Consider the following 22856-nt stretch of genomic DNA (forward strand, 5'->3'; position numbering starts at 1 on the left):
TCTGGTTCATTTCTGTCCCATGATTCTACCTTCATGCAAGTAGGATGTTTGCCCTTAACTAGACTGTGAGTCCCATGATGGGAAAAATTCTGTGTGTGTGTTTTTTATTTATTTATCGAAGTCCTAGTCATGTGGTAGGTTCTCGGCCTCATGTAGTTTGAGTTTTTGATTCTTCAAAGAAACCAAATAGATCGTGAGACTCAGGTACACAGGACATTTTTGTACTACATGTCCCAGACATGCCAAAAACATGGAACAAGTCTTGCCCTCCTGTTTCTCAGGGAGGAACCAACCAAGAAACTCTTTCTGTTGCATCCCCTTACCATATGGAATTGGAGGTCACCTAACAAGCCCTACAGTTTTTTGTCAATCTGTTGGGGTTGTGATTTCTGCAGGTCAGATGGAGGTGTGATCACATAGCTCCCTGAAGACAGTTTTAGTTTGCAAGTAGGAGCAAAAGGTCCCCAAGGTGCTCATCTTCCATTTAATCAGGGAGGAAGCCACCAAGATTGATGGGCACACCCTGGCCTACCTCTAGAACCCATCTGGGTCTCCTTTCAACTCAATGACTCAAGGGGACAAATCCATATTCAAGCAGACCAGAGATCAAAGCCTTATTAGGCAGGAACTACTTTTTATTCATAGGTTTACAGAATATATTGAATTAAGAGGCATATCGTTTGTTAACTCTATTTATGAAAAAAGAGCTAAAGATATATTCAGCCTTAAAATGCATCCATTGTAGCTTGCATACTGCAAAATTTGCTTTCATATACATAGAAACGATTCGAGTTTCCCTAAGTTATGCATTTAAAATACATAAAAATGTACCAAATGGAAATTTTTTTTATCACAGTCCTTATACATTCCTGATAGTCCAAGGGATTAATAGGAAATGCATAGTTTCCTACTAAGGAAAAGGTAGATTCTGATACAAGCAAGGAACTAAAGTAAGTATAAGAATGTCTTGGTTTAGATATCAGTTACTATACAATGCCAATTTTATCTGAAGTAGCATTACAATCAATTCTCTTCATTAATAACCAGGTTGTTGTTAATTTTCCTGATCTTTTTACTCTCTCTTTGTCTGGCTGAAGCCAAGGAAATCAGTATGACTTTCTATTTTTCACCATTTTTTTCTACTTCTTCCTCCTTAGAAAAGTTCCCTCATAACCATGTGGTCTGTTTGTCTATCCACACCCCCTGGCTTTTCCCCAAATTTGGATGACTCTAATGCAGGATTGTGTCCCACTCCGAGGCATCTTTGGCAGAATCCTTGGCCACTCAATGCCGACTGCAAAAACTCTAGTCCAAAGATGTGTGCAGAGGGGCTGGCTTGACCACAGAAGGATGTGAAGGCTGGCTAAAGAGATTTTCTTTAGGTCGCATGCAAATAGACTCCCCTCCTGCTGACCTTCATCTCTCTTTCATTATACCCCCAGTTGGAGGAATTTCCATCATGAGTGCTCCTGGCAGCCAAACCTCCAGCATCCCACGCTGATTTCTTTCCTAAAAATACACAGCCTCATACTCCATGGGGAAGAAAAATGCAACACTGCCATTTTCAGCATGGTCCCCAAAGGCTGATTACAGCCAGGAACAATTCATCATCAAGCATGCATCTTAGTTTCCAGGATTTTTTTTGTCCCTCAGAGGACTACTCTGTATGTTTTGGGGATGCAGTGACAAGAACCAGATGCGTCTTAACATCTGAGCCTCTTCTCCCAAAGCTACGGAGAAGATGTAGGGTAGGGGATACCACCAAGTCCACTAGAAACCCCCTTTAGAACAGAAAATGACAGAAACTTCTGAAAATCTTTCAAGAGTGAAACCTTGCATGTAATAGTAGTTCCGTAGTGCTTAATTGTTAACCGAGCCAGCTGCTTGAATGTTGTCTATTCAGCTCTTGTCTTTCTGGCGAGACATCTTTTGTGTTTTTAAATTTTATCTCAAAATGCTGCTCTATTCAAAAGAAGGATAACATGGATCTTTGTTTGGAGGGCATGGTGGAGAGTCACAAAAAGAAAATAGGAAACCTGCTAGTCAAAAGGAAAGTTCTGGACTTTTATTTTCTACTCCTTCTGGATAATCTAGAACAGGAAATTGACTCAGACTTCCATGTCTCTTTCCTTCCTTCTAAAATAGCTTTGCCTTCAACAGAGTTTGGGAAAAAATGAGATGAACGTCTATATACACTAGAGAGAGATAAACTCTAAGCATGTTCCAGGGGTCCTTTCCTTCATTGCCACTAGCACTGGGCCTTTCCTTCCAGTTTCAATTTTCGTGTCTATCTAAGACATCTATTCCAAGAAGTCTGGGTGGACATATCCTTGCTTTAAGGCAGTGTAGCCTGGCATTTGGGCATGTGGAGAGATTAAGTGTAAATTCCGCATCTAGATTATAAGGAAGCAATCTGATAAAATGATCTCTTCCCAGAGAGGGCTGGGTAAAGCAAAGAAGCAAGAAATGATCCTCCTGAAGTTCTCTCCACTGAGGAGGCCCCATGGGTCTACTGCCTGCTTTGGGTGTTTTGTGGTGTTTTGTTTTTAAGAATCTGAACTTAAGACCACAGCTTCTTCCAGAAAACATTATGGCTTTCTCTTGATGGAAGAATAAAATTCATGAAGCAAGGTTTCCACCTCCTCACTGTAAGAACAGTGATGCTCCTTCCCTAAATGAGTGAAAGCAAGTACTACATTTCTGAGCACAGGCTCTCTAGAACCTGCATACTCCCTTGCCTAAATTATTTTTTTAAATTAAAGGAAATCAGAGAAAAATCTGATTGTAGCTGACCCACATGCATCTCAGCCTCCCATCCCCAAATGCTTTAGGTCTTTCTTTTACCTGCCCATCTCTTTCTCCTCCAGTCTCAGTAAGCCCTTGGCAGGCAGCTGTCACCAGCATGGAGAGTGCATGTGGCTGATGGCCAGTGTCACCTCACAGGTGAGCTGGATGCCTGTTCTATGAAGAGAGTTGGGGGCAGGCACCTCAGGTGTTCTCTCTACCAGCAGCTGGAATCAGGAGCATCAACTCCCATCTAATAATTCTGCCCCGCTTGCCAGGTCCTGTGCTTGCCAAGTGTGTAGTGTGGTTCTGAGCATGTGTAGCCAAGTCAAACAAACCAGGAAAGCTCAAGAATGCCAAAGCCAGAGTGATTTGTGCCTTAAAAATACAACAAAAAAATCTGGCTCACCAACTACTTCTCTTCTGTTGGATCAGTGCTTGGTAGGAAAGTTTCAAGCAGCGAGATTACTATGTGTGGGTGAGCTCACTGATGAAAATCCCTGCTGTCGTAAGTTGGCACAACTCAGCCTGTAGTCCCAGAATGTACTCAAGAGTGCTGCTGTGACATCAGTGGCTCGTTCTCTAGGCACTATTTATTGCCTCCATCTGCACTGCTTCAAGTCCAGCAAAAACAACTACATTCGTATTAGCAGCAACATATCCACCAGCATCCTGGCAAACAATCATTCCAACACAATAGGCTTCTGCTCCTTTCACAGGCTAGAAGAGATGGTGGGATTCACACTGTCAAGGCCACACCCCAAAGTGCAGATGTTTTCTTAAGAGCCCAACATCCACCTGGAACCCTCCACAAAGCCAGACCCCAAGACTTTCCATGATTCACATTAGAGAGGTCCTCTTGGAAAGAAGCAACCCTACCACCATCCAGCTCACACTTTATCCAAGGGACTCAAGGAACCACCTCATCCCCACACTTTGCTGATCAGTCTGAAACGTCTAGCCTTAAAGAATAATACACCTTGCCAGTCTGTGGTCCAGGAGACTGGGTGGTGGTGGCACTCAGGGGAAGTTCCCTTTGCTAAATGCTAACAGGCCATCAGTGTCATGGATGACCCTGGTGGGTCTGACAAGCTGTTGATTTTTCTAAAACTCACCAGGAGCAATAATAGCAGGCAATCTGCCCAAGAATGATGGTAATCAGTAGGGCAGTAGGCAAGTAAGCAGCATGTATTCAATGATTTTCAAGAGCAAGTTACCTTGAGGACAAAGGCATGCATAAACCAAAGGGTCATCACTAGGTTTCATGGCACATCAAGTCTCTTGGTAGTTTCCCTTTGACTCCACATACCTCTCTTTCAAACTTCAACCAAAGGCTCATCAGATGGAAATACCTCTTCCATAAAACATTCCATCAATTCACGAGGAATGAAAAGCACCATTCAGTCTTTGGCCTGTCTGCTGCTTCCCCCACAAACTCAGAGTGGGGGGCAAGAAGTAGAGAACTCACCAAGAGCATGAAAAATGTCTGATTACTCTGGCACCAAGGACATCATATTTGAACCACAAAGAAGAGGAGAAAACTCCTTTGTTGAGTTCCTGGGCCTCCACCCAGAGATGAGCCTAAATATATGTCAGCAGCACCTTCTCTGTGGCAGAGGAAGTGACATCAAAACAGTGTTTTGTTAAAACACCATAACCTAAGTGGACATGGCAATGCAAGACAAGATGCTTCTATTATGGGGGTAGGGAAGAGGGGGCAGGCTGGCAAGTCTGGATGGCTCAAAATAGCATTGCTGAGTGTTGTCAGATCTGTAACCTAGTCATCAGCAAATCTTTACAGCTGACTTTGGCTTTAAGAGTTCCTACCAAAAAAAAAAAGACTGTTAAAATGGAATGCCGAGGGTTCATCATTCATTTGGTCTTTTATTATTATTATTTTATTCTAAGAACTGCCCCCATCTTATCTGCTTCTCTCATTAAAAAAGCACAAGATTTTTTTCTAGATGGTGCGAATTGAAGCTGGACTCTTCTCCGTGATTACAGGCTTAACGAGGTCTTTGGGAAGTGGAGAAGGGGGCATAGCATGCAGTGAGTCGGTGAATGCACTCCCTGATTGAAATGTGGCTTCTAAAAGTTGGAAAATTTTTTTCTAACTATTTCCCCGAGTGCCTTATTGGTTCTGATCTCAGAGCTCTGAACCCAGCTGTTTCCCTCTGGGTCCTCTCCCACGAGAGAGCTATGTATGGATGGGTGTTTTTTCAGTCCTTTCACTGAGCACACCTTCACAAACTTAAATCGACGACTATGTGCTCGAAAATCTTTGTTTTCCCTTTGAAACTGGAGGCAAAAAAGAAATCTCTCCTGTCAGTGGAGACAGCTGTGAAGGACCGAGGTGCCTGCACATAAATCTCCTTGAATTTTTTAAAGAGCTGCTTCTCTTTATCCCATTGGTAGATCTGGGAGAACGTATAGTCGCTCCCCAAGGCCAGGTAGTGGTTATCTTTAAAGGAAAAGGGCTGTAAGGTCATGGCCCCCCGGGAGGGGAGGGCCTGGACCTCCACAAACTGCTTACTATTCCACCTCATAAGCCTGGAGTCCCCAATAAAACGGGTGAGGGACAGATACAGAGTGTTCTGCATTCGAAAGCTTTTCACAGCCAGCACGTCCTCCATGTTGGGGATGTCACTGTGGGGGACAAACTTCTTTGAACTCTTGTTCCACTGGAGGATGATAGGGACTTGGGAGCGGCTGGATAGGATGAGGTGCGACTTGCCATCTATGTCCACGAACTCCGCATCTGTGTCCCGGAACCACTCATGCAGAGACTGGTAGGAGTAGAAGCCTTTGCTGTTCCATTTATACACCGTGGACAGGCCTGCCTTGGAGCTGTCGGCAATGACAAAGAATGTCTCATCCTCGATCTGGAACAGCTCGATGTCGTTGGGCTTAGAGATGCGAGAGACTTCGATGTCTTGGAACTTGACAAACTTGGTCCAGTTCTCGTCGTATTTGTAAATGTGGGAGCCACCGAAGAGCTGGGCCACCACCACAAACACCTGGTCTTCAATGAGAATGGCCTTGCAACCCACAATGGATTGACCTGGCTCCCAAAGAAAAGACAGGGAGTTAGGATTACCCCAGTCACCAGACTTCTCTACTGTGATTGTAGGGTTCTATTTAAATGAGAGGAAAGGAATCGAAACTGGGCAGTCAACTGTGGAAAATAATATGGTGGCACCTCAAACAAATATGCTATCCCATGACCCAGTAATTCTACTTCTGGGTCTATATCCCTCCCCAAAATGAAATCGGGGCCTCACTGAGATATTTGTACCCCCATATCTATAGTAATCTGATTCTAAGAGCCAAAAATAGAAGTAATCTAAGTGCCTGCTGGTGGATCAATTGCAGGAACACAATGTGGTATCTATGCAAAATTAATATTCCATATCCCTTATTTTCCTAAAAAAAATAATTACAACACAATTTCCAACTTGGATTAATATTGGGAGCATTTTGTGAAATGAAATAAAAAGCTAGGCACCAAAAAAGACAAATAGTGTCAGAATGCCTAAGTCTTCTTACATGAGGTATCTAGAGTACTCTGGTTTCTAGAGACAAAAAAAAAAAAAAAAAGGAGAAGGGGAAATACCAATGTCTGGAAACCAGGAGAATAGGGAACTGTTTTGTGTTTTTATAAGTATACTATCCAGGGATCTCAGCACTGTGGTTGGGGTACTGTCCTCAGGGACACCAGGACTACCACATCTTTAGAACTGGGGAAGACATGCTGTACTGGGGATCATGCCATATAGAGTCTTCTTATACCAGGTAGCTATTGTTGAATGACTGTTTTAGTTTTTTAAGACTCTGGTGGCTGGCTGTACAACAAATGTCAATGGACTTAACACTATCTAACCTCACACTGCAAAATGGTTAAGAGGGTGTATTTAATATGATTTATACCTTCTTACAGCTATTTGGGAGAAGGTTTGGGTTATACCAGTGATGGTCAGGGCTTACTCCTGTCTCAGCACTCAGGGATCACACTTGGTGTTCAGGAACTATATGGGATGCCAAGGATCAAACCCAGGTCAGCCACGTGCATCACAAATGCCTACTCACTGTACTATCTCTCTGACCCATCTACCAGTCATTATTAAATGTAATGTGTTTTAAGCACCAGCCACCTGGGTCTCTGGTATCTTCAGAGTTGGGGGAACTCACTAACATGACAAATGAAATGCCATTCAGAAAAGTATTTCTGAAGCCCTAAGACAGAAAGGAGGAAATTAAAAGGGCCTCTTCTCTGGGGAACAAAAGGATGGCAGGAGGCAGGCAGGAGTCAAGTTTCAGAAACAGAAGGAAAAAAATATCTTGGGAGGAATGGTGAAAACATTTGGGCTCTTCTGACTTTCAGAGCTGTAGAGGGGAGATAGTAGGTCAAATCCTGTGACTCCAAATCTGGTAGTCTGAACTTCAAAATGCAGCCCTGTATCTAAGTTAGAGGATCCTATGCTTAAGGTTTTGTCTATACAGTTAGGCATCGCTTAACCATGGGAAGGTGCTGAGAATAACTTTTTGGCCATACGAATATATACAACGTGCTCATACATTGTAGTACCTGGTACAGCCTATTCCTAGGCTCCACAAAGGGCTATGGTCAGTCCAATTCTCCTTGTGTGGGGTCTGATCATAGACTGAGAAGGATGTTGCCAGCCCTGACTAGACAGAGCTGTGCAAATCCAAACCAAGAAAGACATTCGAGCTTGGTGTTTGCAGTACAGAGCAGGCACATGCAAGAAGTGGTTGATTACTACTGACCATAACTTCAGTCCTCATTATTTGAGAACTGAAGCAATTTCAGTGGCCATCACAAGACCGAGCACAGGGCAGGCACCACTGAAATACCTATGGAATGATGTAGCTCAGGCAACACAAAATCAGAATGTTGCCAGAAAAGTTTGAGTTGTTTTATGACATGACTCTTTACTGGGATACCTTATGGCTTCCTCTCCCACTCTGCACATCCATATCCAGCCCCCTAACTTTGAAGCCCCCTGCGGCTTCATTAAGCCAGCAATAGAACCACTCACATCCCAAAGAGCATTGGCTTTCCAACTTGATAATTTCATGAAGTGACTGTTCTCCCTTAATTTTCTGGGAAATTTGGGCCAATGTAATTTGGTCTGTAAATGACAAGGATAATTACCCAATTTCTGTCCCTAGTATTTACTTTGAGGGCAGACACTGGGTAGTTTTTAGAACAGCTTTAGTTTTTAGAACACTTTTCTCTTTCACTGTTTGGCCTTCTTGCAAGAACCTGTTCTCTCTCTGACATCCATGCTTGCATATATTTTTCCTGATCATAAGTTATAAATGTCCTCTGAGACAAGTTTTGAAAATCACCGCTAACATTTTCTAAGTGTGGACTATAAGTTTGCACCATGATATCTGTCCATTGAGTGCAAAGACAACCATAAGAAACTGATGAGTACCATCATCATTTACAAAGGGTGAAGTCAAGGCACAGGAAGAAAACAGAGAAGGTCGGTTTCTGAGAGGTGTTGGGACCCTTGGGACCCCAACTCTGGCCATATGACTGCAAACTCCTCTATTCTAAAGAACTAAAAAAATTCACCAAGAAAATAAAAATAATTCTTACTGCAAATGTTGACATAATGATTGATATACTGATGGTTTTGTTCCACAGTGAATGTGCACATATCCAACTATAATTTATAAAGATAAATTTGAGTTTGTTATTGATCAACACTTTGATGGCCCATTACAGTTTTCACTGTAATTGTGAACATTTACCAATCTTGCCATATCTTCTACTACTTGAATTCTTTTGGGGTCATGCCTACAGAGTTTGGGAATCACCCCTGGCTCTAAGGTCAGGGAGTGATCCAGGCTCAAAGCTCAGGCAGGGTTCACTCCTGGCTAGTAGCTCAGGCTCATTTCCTGGCTTCCTGCTCAAGGTTCTGTGCTGGCTCTGTACTCAGCAATTGCACCTGGCAGTACTCAGGGGACTCAGCAGTGTGGTGATTGAAGTCTTAAACCCGGGTCTGCAGCTCCTACAATCAAACTATTATTATGATTATTATTATTATAACTATTATTTTGTTTTGGAAGCCACACATGGCTATTCCCAGGATCTACTCCCAGCTCATTACTTGGGCTAACACCAATGTTGTTCTCAGGACCATATGGTACCTACAAACCTTGTGCTCCAGGCCTTTGTGTTCCCTCTGTGGCCCACAATATGAATAGTTAGTAATATACCATGCAGCTTACTCTGGAACTATGTAGTTCTGAATTCACAGATGCACTGATATACAGCATTTTTCCAGTTCATATAATGGGTCCTCCACAACTACAGATTCAGGACTTATAGACAAGGCCAACCTTGGATGTGGGTTGGTTGAGTTCATTAATACGGAAATCATGGATACTGAGGGTGGAGGCAATTCTGTGTTTTCTGTTCCTTCTATATAAAATGCCCTTCTTCCCACTCTTTGCATAAACTGAGCCCCACAGTCCTTGAACCTAACTGAAATAACATTTTCCTAAGGAAGTCTAGCTTGGGTAAGATTTACAATTTCAATCCTCCCTCATCTCACTCTTTAAAACTTCCTGATTGCCTTAGTTTCCCTTCTTAGCATGCTGCTCTCTAAATGCGTTAAATCATTTGCCACTGTTCATTTTATTCTCTCTCCTAACCCCCATTCTATTGACAACTACTGGAGGTTGGAGGTTTGTTCTAGCTGATTCATTACCAAGGCAAAAACACCTAGATGAGCTCAAAGTATCTTTCTGGGGGCTGGAGATATAGGTAAGATTCTTGCCTTTGTAATGAGATTGACAACCCAGTTTGGTTTCCTGTGCCACATTTGCTCCTCAAATATTGCCAGGAATGATCCTAGAATACAGAATCTGGAGTAAGGCCTGATCCTTATTGAGTATAGCCCTAAAACAAAACCAAAACAAAACAAAAAGAGTAAAAGGAAGGAAAAGGAAATGGAAGGGAAGGGCAGAGCAGGGCAAAGAAGAGATGGGAAGGAAAGAAAAGGAAGGCAAAGGGACAAAGAAAGGGAAGGAAAGGAAAGAGAGGGATGAAAAAGGAAGGGAAGTGAACAGAAGGGAAAGGAACAGAAGGGAAGGGAAGTGACATCAGAAAGGAAAGTGGAAGGGAAGAGAAGAGAAGACCTTGACGAATGAGTGGAGTAAAAACTTGTTCATCATCGATGCTGCCATCTGCAAGACTGGGCAATGCTGCAGCCATGGCATCTCTAAGTTCCACCCAAGCACGGGAAGTGGTGGAAAGCAATGGGGCTAGTGCTCAGCATCTTCTACTGAGAAATGGGGTGCTAATTTCACAGCCTGAACCACCACCTTTCCCTACGGAAAGGTGTCAAAAAGTGGGTCTTGATCTATGCCATACTGTCCTGACCAAACAAACTTGCCTGTGCTTCACCAGTGGTCCATTTTACAGCTACAGAAGCCATATCTAGAGGTTGTAACCATGACCCCATGGCTAAGTCAGGAACATAATTCACACTCTCTGGTTTGCCAAATCTGAACCCTGAAGCTCAATCCAGCATCTCTCTCCTGAACTACGCATGGGACAGGTGGCCTTGGCAATAACTTAAAGAATAGCAGTAAATTTCTAAAGATACACCTGAGCTTGGAGTAGCCTAGGCAAACCCTAAACTAAGCTTGGAAACATGAAATAGCATCAGAGGTCCCACATGGGAGCTCTCTGTCCTGCTCCCCCAGGATAGAGAGCAGGTGAGTAATTAGGGACAACTGTCAGAGAGAGAAGGCAGAGCAGGTCCCTCTTACCTCTCTTAAGTCTGAAAAAGAGAAAGTCAAATTCAGGAGTTATCACATTATCACTCCTGAATTCAGGAGTTCAGGAGGCCAGTTAGTCCTTCCCCTTTAACAGGAGTCAAGTTTGGGGTTTTCAGGCCTTGGCTTCCTTGCGAAGTGCACCTGCTGTTGCCCTGCAGGTGCACCCCAGCCTGCAGGACAATTCTCAGGCCTGTGTGCTCAGCACTAGGGGACCAGCTGGTGGGACAAAAAGACATTTCCCTGGAAATGGCATCCCAGGAGCCTCCAGTGTGTGTGCACCAGGCTTATTAGCACCAGGTGCATGCACCAGCTCCTGGCGGGGTGGGACGACACTCCCCTGTCCTCCCCTCTCCTTACACCTGCTTCAGGGACACTTGTTCCTGAGAGATTCCTGGGAGCTGCCTCATCAGGAAATTCAACCAAGGGCTGCTTTGCTCTGCAACAGCAAAATGCTGCTTTAGCTTCCCCAAAGCAGCCACTGAAGGGAATCCTCTTCCGGGGAGGCCTCTTCAGGGGGCCTGGCGCTGTCTATAAAGTCTGATTCTGTTCAGATTGCACCTCAATTATCAGAAGTCTTGGAAAGCTTCATTTGGGACTTGACTATTTTTTAAAATGCAAATACAAGACAGGAGAGGCAATACAGGAAGTAAGGTCCTAGCCCTGCCTTCAGCCAACCTCAGACCATACATATCCTCTAAGCACAGTCTGGGATCAGACCTGAGCCCAAAGCTAGGAATAGATCCTGAGCACTGCAAGAGGTGACCCAATACCCCCTTCAACCTCGGGAGGGATAAAAGGAAAAGAAAACTGTTTTCATATCTGGGAACTTATGGCAGAAATGAAAAGAGAATTAGTCAATTTCATCCTAAAAGCTAGAATGCTTATTCTTTTTCAGCTTTTGTTTTGTTATTTTTTTAGGGCTTGGGGTGGACTTTTGTGGGGATAGGCTCTCAGCAATTATTAGTCAACTTGGCCTTCAATGCAAGGTTTCTGGTATTTGGCACTGTTGGGGACTGTCTGAGTGAACCGGCAGTGGTCAGGGGCATCCAGGTTCACATCCAGCACTGCTTGGAAGGCCATGTGTGGTAAAGGTCCTGCCCTGTCTCTCTGGTCCAAACTTATTCTTCCTTTGTATGGGCTTCTATGATCTTTTTATGAACAATAGTGGTCACTAGGACTTACAAGGGGCAATAGGAAAAAGCCAAAGTGCTTTCGTGTGGGACTTTTGATGATGATGCCTCTTTCCAGGCTAGTTTGGTGTTTTTCAGTCTACTCCAGGTGCTGGTACATGTCTTTAGAAATTCACCACCATCCCTTGAGTTGTTCAGAAGAGAAATGTTGCACTGTACTTCAGAGCTCAGTCCAAGGAGTGTAAATTCTACTCCTGACTTATCCACTGGATGTGGCACATATATACACCACACATATCATGTGTGTAAATATGAGTTTGTGTGTCCATGCATATGTTCACACATGTTAGCAATACACCTGGGTTAGCATGTAAGTTAACAATGAGCTTAATAAGAAGCAAAGACCGTCACTTTACTGCAATAAAACTGGTACAGTCTTAGGTCATCATAACAACTGTCCCGGATCAAGGGGATGTGACTTCCTCCCAATTCTGGAAAATGCCACCCAGCTAGAAAGTCCCCTTCCTCAATCACCCTCTCCCTTTGCAAAGTGATTTTTAGTGATAGACAGAGCCACATGGGAAATTTCCTTCTATTCACACCCAAGTCTGATTGATCATTGTGAGGAAAATTTGAGATGAATGTGGGCAGGGATGTGTTTCCTAACACAAGCCAAATCACCCCTTCTCTTGGGAACTTGAGACTACCCTGAAGTGATGCCAGCCATGCTCACCTGTGATATTGTCGTAACTGCGAAAGTTCATCTCAATGTGGTCCCACTCCAAGACCATGCAGTTTTCCATGCTGGGCTGGGCGATGGTCACATACACGTCATTCTTGGAGTTGAATGTGTCCACAGACACCGACTGGTAGGGCAGAGTCTGATGAACAACAAAATCTGCAGATAGGCATTAAAAAAAAGGTCTTGAGCTGACTTGTGGAAATTATCTTTATTTCTCCTTCTATCCTTTTTACTCTCTATTCCCTGAGTCTTGGAGAACAGACAAAGATGTTTGAGTCTAGAAGATGTCAGGAGGCTGCTCTGTTGGGATGCCCAACTGCTAAGGTTCCCAAGGCAGCCTCTAGGCTTGTAAAGCCTTCACCCAAGTTGGAAAGAAAAGGCTTTTAAAGAGACAAGACAGAAAGAATGTTATAAGAAAACAGAGTGATAGCACAGAGGGTAGGGTTCTTGCTTTCCATGCAGCTGACCTGGGCTTGATCTCTGGCATACTGTATTGGTTCCCTAGATACCACCAGAATAATTCAGAGCCACCAGAGTATTTCAGAGTATTTCAGAGCCAAGAGAAACTCCTGAGCATCACCAGGTATAAGCCAAAACAAAAAGAAATATAAAACTGAAAGAAAAAAGAAAGAAAGAAAGAAAGAAAGAAAGAAAGAAAGAAAGAAAGAAAGAAAGAAAGAAAGAAAGAAAGAAAGAAAGAAAGAAAGAAAGAAAGAAAGAAGGAAGGAAGGAAGGAAGGAAGGAAGGAAGGAAGGAAGGAAGGAAGGAAGGAAGGAAGGAAGGAAGGAAGAAAGAAAGAGAAAGAAAGAAGAAAGAAAGAGGAATTAAGAAAGATTGAAAGAAAGAAATAAAGGAGAGGAAGAAAGAAAGAAAAAAAAACAAATAAAGAAATTGAGAGAAAGAAAGAAGAAAGAAAGAAAGAAAGAAAGAAAGAAAGAAAGAAAGAAAAGAATCAAGAGAAAACATTTATAAAAGTTCCATGACAGTGACATTGTCCTGAAAGCAGAAGTCAAGACAAGAGCTTTATAGAGAACATATAGTTTCATCTAGGACAGAGCACATGAGCTGGAGATGCTAGGGTAGTTGGCATTTCTTCAGTGGAGAACCACTGAAGAAAGAATTTTAAAAGTTTTAATAAAGCTTAAGATGTGTTAGCTCAGAATTTGTTTGGGTGTGGCACCCAATAGGGACCAGTCCTGGCTATTCTCAGCCAATCCAGAAGGAGCAAGGGCTTCTATCTCGGACCTTGGAAAGCTTACTGGAGGTTGAGAGTAGGCACAAAACTGACTCAGATGCTTTCAAGGCAGCCCTGTGCTATCTCTAGACCTTTGTGTTGAACCTTTGACCAGAAATCTTGCAGTGATGATGGCCTCAATGGACAAAACAATGGGCTGCTTTAGGAGTTACTACTATGGAACACACCCAGGTTGCATGCCTCTCTTACCCAGCCCATTCAATCCCTTTCTGCTGAACATTTACCAACCACTACAAGGCACTAGCTCTGAGCTCACTCACTGGACTTATGAATAGGCACTGTGGTTTACATCCTATTATTCACTGCAGCTAAACCTCTGACATTGCCATATGGACATCCAATTCTAACTGGGACTAAAACACTCTCAATGCCCAATCCCACTCATCATTGCTGGCAGAGTCAGTGGAGTTGCAGGAATGGACTCATGGGCTCCACCAGGACTATGGCATGGCCCTGTGGCCAGATGAAGGAGAAGGGACATGAGACAAACACTGCTGCCTCTTCTGAAGATGAGGAAGGACTCAGAACACAGCTCTTGAGACACAACTGGTCACCTTCACTTGCTTCCCTGCCACCTGCAGGTGCATTCGTACAATTCCAGTTCCAGCTATTTCTACCCTATCCTGAGTTCCCTGGCTCTGCTTTAAAGACTCAGTAGCATTAGCCCACAAGCACTGCCCATTTCAAGCATAGACTAAAAAATTTCCATTCTTGGTCTAGAATCCCAGGATGGGCAAGAGGGCACCTGACTAGAGGAAGTATGCCTTAAATAGAGCTAAGTCCATTCTCATCCCCTTAAACACTGCTTCCATAATTTGTCAACATACCATCTCCCAAGCACATAGTACATAGCACAGGCTATTAAATTACTCAATTGATAATCTGAGTCTTCATAGAAGCTGCCTTCCATCCACTCAGCACACTCCATCCCAAAAAAGAAGAGGAGATGAAGAGAAGAAAAAGAAAGACATACTAAAATGGCATTTTTTTTGTAAATGGAGGTGGATGGGAAAGGGGAAGGGGCGAAGAATTTAAATATCTTCTCTCCCCCCCAAAAATGTTAAGGAGGTAGCAGAAAAAGGATACAGAGATTAAGGCCTTTTCTTTGCATTCAGCCAACCCAAGTTCAACCTGCACCCCATATGCCCCCCCCAAGCCATCTAGGAGTGATTCCTAGCACAGAGACTGAAGTTCTAAGTATAGTCAGGTGGCCCCCAAACCAAGAAAAATATTAAATGTCTCGTCTAAAGTTTTCTCCTTCTCAAAAGCCAAAGCACACCCATTGCAGAAAGCTCTCGGAGTTGACATCAGTTTATGGAGTGAGAGTACTAATGGGACTTGCAGTAGGGAGCACCATCATGTCCCCCTCGTGCTGGATCCAGCTCATGATATCAATGGGACTCTGCCCATTTAGGCTGCGCTCCCACTGAAATCAACAGAGTTTTACATGTGCTATTTATAGCATTTGCAGAAAATAAATTATACATGATGCCAATCCTATGGGGGGAGGTAGTGCACATTAATGCATTCTTTCTCTTTGCATTTTCATCAGCCTCGAAACAGGGAAAGCTCACAGGACAATTAGGATGCAAAATGCGTTCTCTCGGAGGAATTTAGCGAATTATCCACCTAACATGAGGAATCATGAGTAGGTAACGGGGATTTTTGAGATGGTTAAAAATAGACTTGAAGCCCAGGGTTATGGGAGGACTGTGATTAATCTGGAGAGCAGAGATTGCCCAGTGGAGGCTTTGGGGTGTGAATTATTCCCCTGTGGCAGGAGCAGAGAAGTGCCAGTTCCTTCATCTCTCTCTTTTCTGGAAGATATCTTGCCTTTCCTGGAAATCTGAGTTATGAGGTAAAGAATGTACCAGAAAAGGGTTTCTTCCCAAATGCCCTATTGAATAGGGGAGAAACTGCATGATTCTCATATCTCCATCTTGTGTGGAACCTCACTTGTCTCCTCCCCACCTTTCATCAAGTACCACATATGTTGTTTGATCCATGCAGATTAGATACACCCACCCACCCAAGGAAAATAAAACACACAATCTCACCACTCCAGCCTGGTTCTTACAAGGGAAACCTATTTGTGCACCCAATTTGTGCCACTTTTTTCTGAAATTTTGGCAAAAAACAGCCAATGAGAGAGAGAGAGAGAGAGAGAGAGAGAGAGAGAGAGAGAGAGCTGGACTATGAGCTCTACATTAAGAAAGACAGCAGCTCTCACACCACAAAGATTGGCGCACTTCACAAAAAATGAGAACAAGCAGTGCTGGCGGGGATGTGGAGAGAAAGGAACTCTCTTTCAGAGCTGGTGGGAATGCCGTCTAGTCCAACCTTTATGGAAAACAATATGGAGATTCCTCAAAAAAAAAAAACTGGAAATTGAGCTCCTATATGATCCAGCTATACCACTCCTAGGGATATACCCTAGGAACACAAAAATACAATTAAAAAATACCTTCCTCACATCTATATTCATTGCAGCACCATTTATAATAGTCAGACTCTAGAAATAACCAAGAGGCCCTTCAACAGATGAATAGCTAAAGAAACTTTAGTACATATACACAATGGAATATTATGCAGCCATCAGGAGAGATGAAGTCATGAAATTTTCCTATACATGGATGTACATGGAATATATTGTGCTGTGTGAAATAAGCCAGAGGGGAAGAGATAGACACAGAATAGTCTCACTCATCTATGGGTTCTAAGAAAAAATAAAAGACATTTTTGCAATACTCAGAGATAAAAGAGATGAGGGCTATAAGGTCTAGCTCACAATATGAAGCTCACCACAAAGAATGGTGAGTGCCGTGAGAGAAATAACTACACTGACAACTATCATAACAATGTGAATAAATGAGGGAAGTAGAAAGCTGGTCTCAAATACAGGTGGGGGCATGGGGAGGAGGGAGATTTGGGACATTGATGATGGGAATGTTGCACTGGTGAAGGTGGGTGTTCTTTGTATGACTGAAATTCAACAATCGTATTTGTAATCAAAGTGTTTAAATAAAGATATTATATATAAAAAAAGGAAAGACAGCAGCAGGAAGACCTCTCATCTAAAAGGAGATGGATTTTCCCAATTTTAGTCAGGAGCTTGGTAGACATGCTAGTAAGACAAATAAAACAAATAAAACCCAGGTTTCTGGGTTGGGGATTCGTTGCAGGACCTGGTTACTTTGATTCAAGCTGTTCCACCCTCGTGACAATGCTTAGAGCCCTAACTTCATTCATCAACATCCCCAGGGTAACTGATGGGCCAGAAATATTTTTTCACCTGAAGATTGACAATGAATCTCCACACCAAGGCCAGGTGTGATAAGCACAATGGAATAAGTGATTCATTTCACCTTGGAGTTTGGAAAACTCTCAGAAAAACTAGAGAAAAGGTGAAAAGAAGCTTCTAGAGAGCTTGTGTCAGTGTTCCATGCCAAATGGACTTCAAAGATGCCCTTTGATGTAAATGTCATTGGCTGTGACCTCTGAATCGTTGCATTGCTCTGAAATACAATAAATCACCTCCGAGTGGCCACACAAGCCAAAGGGCACCTGCCAATTACACAGTTGAGTGAGCCCTGTTCACTGATGAGAGACGAGGGCATGGCCATGGAGGTGAGCTCCTGAGCAGGAAAGAAGAGAGACTTGGAAGAGCCCCTTGTTTATCTAGAAGTAATTATGACTATGCATTTGGGTTTTATTTGTGTGAAAGGCTAGGGGAGTCTGGCCAGCTTGTCACATTGTGTTTGGGTTAGTTTTCATTTTGGGGTCTCTTCTATTTTCTGAGTTTTCATTTCTGCTGCACTACAGACAGACATGGCTCTGGGCTTTGGAGAAACCAACTCCAAGACACCATGTTTATTTTCCTAAGTCTGGTAAACAGGATTCTTACTAGGAAGTGATCCTCTCCTTTCTACAATATGCCTTTTAAAGTTCTAGAAACTATCTTGGCTTTTATCTGAAGTCACCATCCCCAGCTTCCATTACATGTGACTAGTGAGAATATGAGAATTTTGATTTTTTATCTTTAGACTCCCCCAAACACTATATAGACTGAAATTTTGAGACACTGGCAAACAAAATCAACCTCCCTTTACATTTTCCCCATCAATGTAAATTTTTCTTTTGACACCTAATTAGATTGTATTTCTACTTTGCCACTGGGTACACTTCACCCAGTTGGCTCTTTCTATGGGAAACTACAAATGCAATTTATAAGCCTTATCTGATCTGGAAATATGCTAATGCTAAATTTGTGAATCTTGTTTTTCAGAAAACTCTTTACAGGAATTAAAATTGTGTGAAGAATCAAAATCAAGACACACAAAAAAGCAAAATCAAAACACAAAAACACAATGCACACCTATGTTCATTGCAGCTCTATTTATAATACCCAGAATCTGAAAATAACCCAGATGCCCAACAACAGATGAGTGGCTAAAGAAGCTGCGATACATATGCACAGTGGAATACTATGCAGCTGTCAGGAAAAATGAAGTCATAATAATTTCCTATACATGAATGGGTATGGAAACTAATATGCTGAGTGAAATGAATCAAGAGGGAGAGATGGAAACAGAATAATTTCACTCATCTGTGGGGATCAAGAAAAATAAAAGATAGTATGGTAATAATATTCAGAGACAATAGAGATGGGGTTTGAAAGGACCAACCCATGATCTGAAGCTTACCACAAAGAGTGGAGAGTGCAGTTAGAGAAATAACGACACCAACAACTAACCGTGACAATGGTAGTAAGTGAGAGAAATAGAATGACTGTCTCGAAGACAGACAGTGGATATGGAAGGAGGGTAATTGGGGGTATTGGTGATGGAAGGCTGCACTGATGAAGAAGAGTGTACTTTTTATGACTGAAACCCAAGTGCTTTGGAACCATGGTGCTTAAATAATGATATTAAAAAGCAATCAATTAATTAATTAATAAAATAAACTTACACAAATAAAAAATCATGAAAGAAATAAAGTATTATTTCTTGAATAAAAATTAAATGCACTTAATAAAAAAATGTTCAAAATGTTGAAATAGGAGCCAGAGTGGGGGTGTTAGAGGTAAGGCGTCTGCCTTGCAAGCGCTAGCCTAGGACGGACCTAGGTTCGATCCCCCGGCATCCCATATGGTCTCCCCATACCAGGAGAGATTTCTGAGTGCATAGCCAGGAGTAACCCCTGAGCATTAATGGGTGTGGCCCAAAAACAAAAACAAAAACAAAATGTTGAAATAGTTGTCTTACCACATCAGTATATTTCTTATTTTAGGGCACTCAATATCCTTTGAAATAAGTTGATAGAATTCCTACTTTCCCCACTTTCTGGTGAGAGGCTATTCTACTAACAGAGTTTGGAGAGAGAGTGAAAAAGAAAGAATGAGAGAGAGAGAGAGAAAGAGAGAGAGAGGTTCTTAATACCTGTAGTTGTACATTCATAGTCAAAGCTGGTCACATCATTTAGCTTCTTTTCCTGATATTCTGGTGGCCCGATACATAGCACATCAGAGACAGTAGAATTTGTCATTTTCAGCCACAGATACAACCATTTGGCTTTGCAATCACATTCAAATTTATTGCCTCTTAAATCTCTAAAAAAAAATCATACACAGAGAAGCAGATATGTCGGACATATATTGACAATAATAGGAAACCCCAGAATTATTAACATTCTAATACACATGATACCCCCAACAAATGAAATGTAAAAAGCATTTGGCTTACAACATCTTATTCTTGTATTTATCACTGACATTGTTCCAATGACCTCCAGTGCCAGATTTTAAGTGTCTGGCAATAAAGAACTGACACAAACCATCTCCCAAGCCCTATGGAAGCCATTGCCATGCCATATTGGAAAAAAAGAAAGGATGAGAGAAGAAATACACAGTACTTAACTGAAACCAGGACACTATCAAAGAGCCCTCAAAAACACAATCAAAGATCTGGTTAAACTTTATCAGGAAATAGGCAAAATCATTAGACAATAAACTAGTTACTGCTACAACTAAGAGTTCTAGAAAGGCATAATCCAACACTGTGTAAATTCTATACTGTTTCCCAGTGTTCACTGCTTTGGTCCTGGATTTTCAGCTAACACACACACACACACACACACACACACACACACACACACACACACACCACAAGCACTCGCTTCAGTAACGAAAACAAAGAAATCTAAGATACAGAGAACTGGCAGTACAATGACAAGCAATGCTTAGGCTTGATTTTCATTACTTACAGTTCAATCAGAGAGTCTAAATCACTGAAGACATCCCTTGGGAGTGCTTTTATGTGGTTATTGGCCAAAGAACTAGGACAAGAAAGTCACATTATATTGTGGTTATTATCTTCATGCCCTGTTATCCCAACATTCCTTAAATAAAGCTAATGATTTAGAATGAACCTCTAAGCCTCTTTAGCACACTTTCTTCCATTTCTGGCTTTGATTATCAATACAGAGAGAAAGAAATGAGGTTACTTACATAAAGATATTCCAAAGTAAGATGATAGATGCTGAGGACAATATAGGTTTGGGCGGTTTTTCTTAATTTATTTTATCTTTATTGATTGAGACTCTATGATTTACAATACTGATGTTGGTGGTTTCCGTGCACATAATTCCAACATGGCCTTATTTTGTTCCCGATAACATCTATTTTTATTCTTTTTAATTTCATTGAAACCATTGTGAAGTACAAGGTCCTTCTAGTTGGGTTTCAGACATACAATGAATCGAAGCCAATCCCACCAGCAGTGTCTACCTCCCTCCACAAATGTTCCCTGAGTGCATCCCATACCACCTCCCACCATCCATCCTGTCAGTATAACAGGCCCATTTTAAGTTTAGATTGTTAAAGTTTGGGTTTCTTGATTTCACTGTTGTTGTCAAGCTTACTCTACTGCCTCCTTGATGCCTGCCCTCAACTCTCACCACCTCCCCAGCTTTCATACACCTCCCTTCCTCACTTGGCCAGTCTTCATGGAAAAATAATCATGTGACATCTAGTGTATTATAATTATCTAATGATTTATTGGTTTGTATTCTTCCCACCTAACGAACATAAGGACAGAAATCTTCATTTGTTTCCCTGGGTCCCGGGTCCTAGAGCAGAGATGGATACAAAGTAGAGTCTGTTACTCTTCTTGGCAAATGAGTGGTTGGATTCAACACTAAAATGATACATGAAATGATAAAGAAAGTAAAGATGTCTTGCCCCAAGAAATCCCCAGATGATCTATCTAAGTAAATTTTATTACTGGCGACTCCACAAAAGAGCCTAAGTTCAAACCCTTATAAGAATATACATTCTCAATAAACCATAATATTAGAGGAAGGGGATCAATTTCATTTTCCCATTGACATAGGTTGACCAGACACCATTTTGCATTTTATTTGTAATATTGAAGATCTTAACAAACTGATTCATCCACACCATATCTCTAGTAAATGACTTGTATGAACCCTATCAAGGCTTCTTTCATTGAATGAGGATTTCTCAGGGCCCCATTATCTCTCCATTAAAGAAAAAAAGCAAGAGGTAGAACTGCTGATACAGAAAAATGCTGGGGTTGAGATGAAGTGTATTAAGTCTGTGATTTTCACCAGCCATCCTGTACTAACAATGTGAGTAAGCCAAAAAACTAAATCTATCCTCACATCCTTCTATACATTAGTATAACCAGTAAAGCATAGCAACGATAAGCATGTTGGTAATGAAATACCAACCTCTTTAAAAACACATATGAAATTAGTCTTAACAGTTTTGACTCATCCAAGAAAAGTGCATTATTTTTTCAGGGAAAATCTGAATTGTCTTGCTTCAAGTACTGATAGAACATGGAGAGATCTATAGTGTCTGAATGATGCCTCTTCCCATCTAAGTAACTATAAATGAATGTAAACAAATTTACATACTATTTTACTTTTCTTTATCAAATAATTTATTTGTATATTTTTTAAAGACAGAAAGTAGGCTGATTATGTCATTTGGCCAAATATACTACAAGGTAACTTTTTGAAATTAAAAAGACAGAACTGGGGTCTGTTTGGAATTTGAGTTCTTTTTTCTAACATAGCAATGGCTAAATTTTTATAGAAGACAAAATATGTAGCTGAAAATTAAATATTAAGCTAAAATTTGTAGCTTTTTGCAATGTGGACTTGGTCAGAATATGCTAATTGTTATGGACCAGGAAACCTTCCAAGTATTCATTTAGATTTCAGAAAGCCAAATCATTTACATGGACCCCCACCACCACCACACACACACATCTCCTGTGCCTAAACGTCTTTCTACTTTATTTTTGTCTATAAATTCATTACACTTACTTCATTATTAAAAAGTATTTAATAGCAACAGTCTCTGGGGCTTGAAAGAATGGAGAGAAAGCACAAATCCTCCCCTTTAGTTTCAAGTTGCTTTGAAACCTGATGTAGGTTTCCTAGCACTTGCAGGTGAGTGTATAAGGCACTGGATAGTTCACAAAAAATAAAAATCATTTAAACAAATAAATGCTGAAGAGTGAACTCCTTGAGCATAGAAAACTGGAAGGGACTGGTGTGTTCTCTCTGCTCAATTTCTCAAAAGGTGGGAAGGTGGAAAGAAGGGTTCATTTTCTGAACAATGAATGAAAGGCTTTAATCCCCACATACATTCCCAGACTAGAGGAGTCGACTTTCAAATAGCATGACTTGCCCAAAAGTAGTAGAGCCCAACTGGAAAAATCAAGCTCAGTGGGGAGTCTGTCAATCAAAGCACTGGGATGAGTGGCTTGCTGGTTTAACCTGCGCTGGGCACCAGGGGGAAGAGCAGAGAGTGCACAGGCCTGCCCTCAACCCTGTTGGGAAGACAAAACTTGCACGAATCAAACAGTACTATCCTGATTATATCTAATGTAAGGCACCTGGTGTGTGAAGTCAACAGTAAGGCTCCAGAGGGGAAACAGAGGAGACCTGGGATGACTGCAAGAGAAGAGAAAAGAACTGAATGAAAGATGAAGGGCAGTGAAGGATGCCAGGGATGTAAGCCTAAGAAAGGAAACAACATTTAGACAAGAGAAAGAAAGGAGGCAAGTCTACAATGGACTGAGATGTGCACTCACAG

General features: G+C 41.8%; 1 protein-coding gene across 2 annotated transcripts in view; it reads right to left on the reverse strand.

Moving 5' to 3' along the window:
• Positions 1-606: 606 nt before the first annotated feature.
• Positions 607-22856, reverse strand: part of LGI2 (leucine rich repeat LGI family member 2) — a 32607-nt gene continuing 10357 nt past the window's right edge. For both annotated transcript variants that reach the window (XM_049789996.1, XM_049789997.1), the window contains exons 5-8: positions 19991-20062; positions 19168-19337; positions 12466-12630; positions 607-5845 (exon numbers count right to left, since the gene is read on the reverse strand). In XM_049789996.1, the coding sequence (XP_049645953.1) occupies positions 5028-5845; positions 12466-12630; positions 19168-19337; positions 19991-20062 (1225 nt within the window). In that variant the 3' untranslated portion in view covers positions 607-5027. The remainder of the gene's footprint in view (positions 5846-12465; positions 12631-19167; positions 19338-19990; positions 20063-22856) is intronic.

The sequence above is a fragment of the Suncus etruscus genome, chromosome 16, assembly GCF_024139225.1.
Source record: "Suncus etruscus isolate mSunEtr1 chromosome 16, mSunEtr1.pri.cur, whole genome shotgun sequence".
NCBI lineage: Eukaryota > Metazoa > Chordata > Mammalia > Eulipotyphla > Soricidae > Suncus > Suncus etruscus.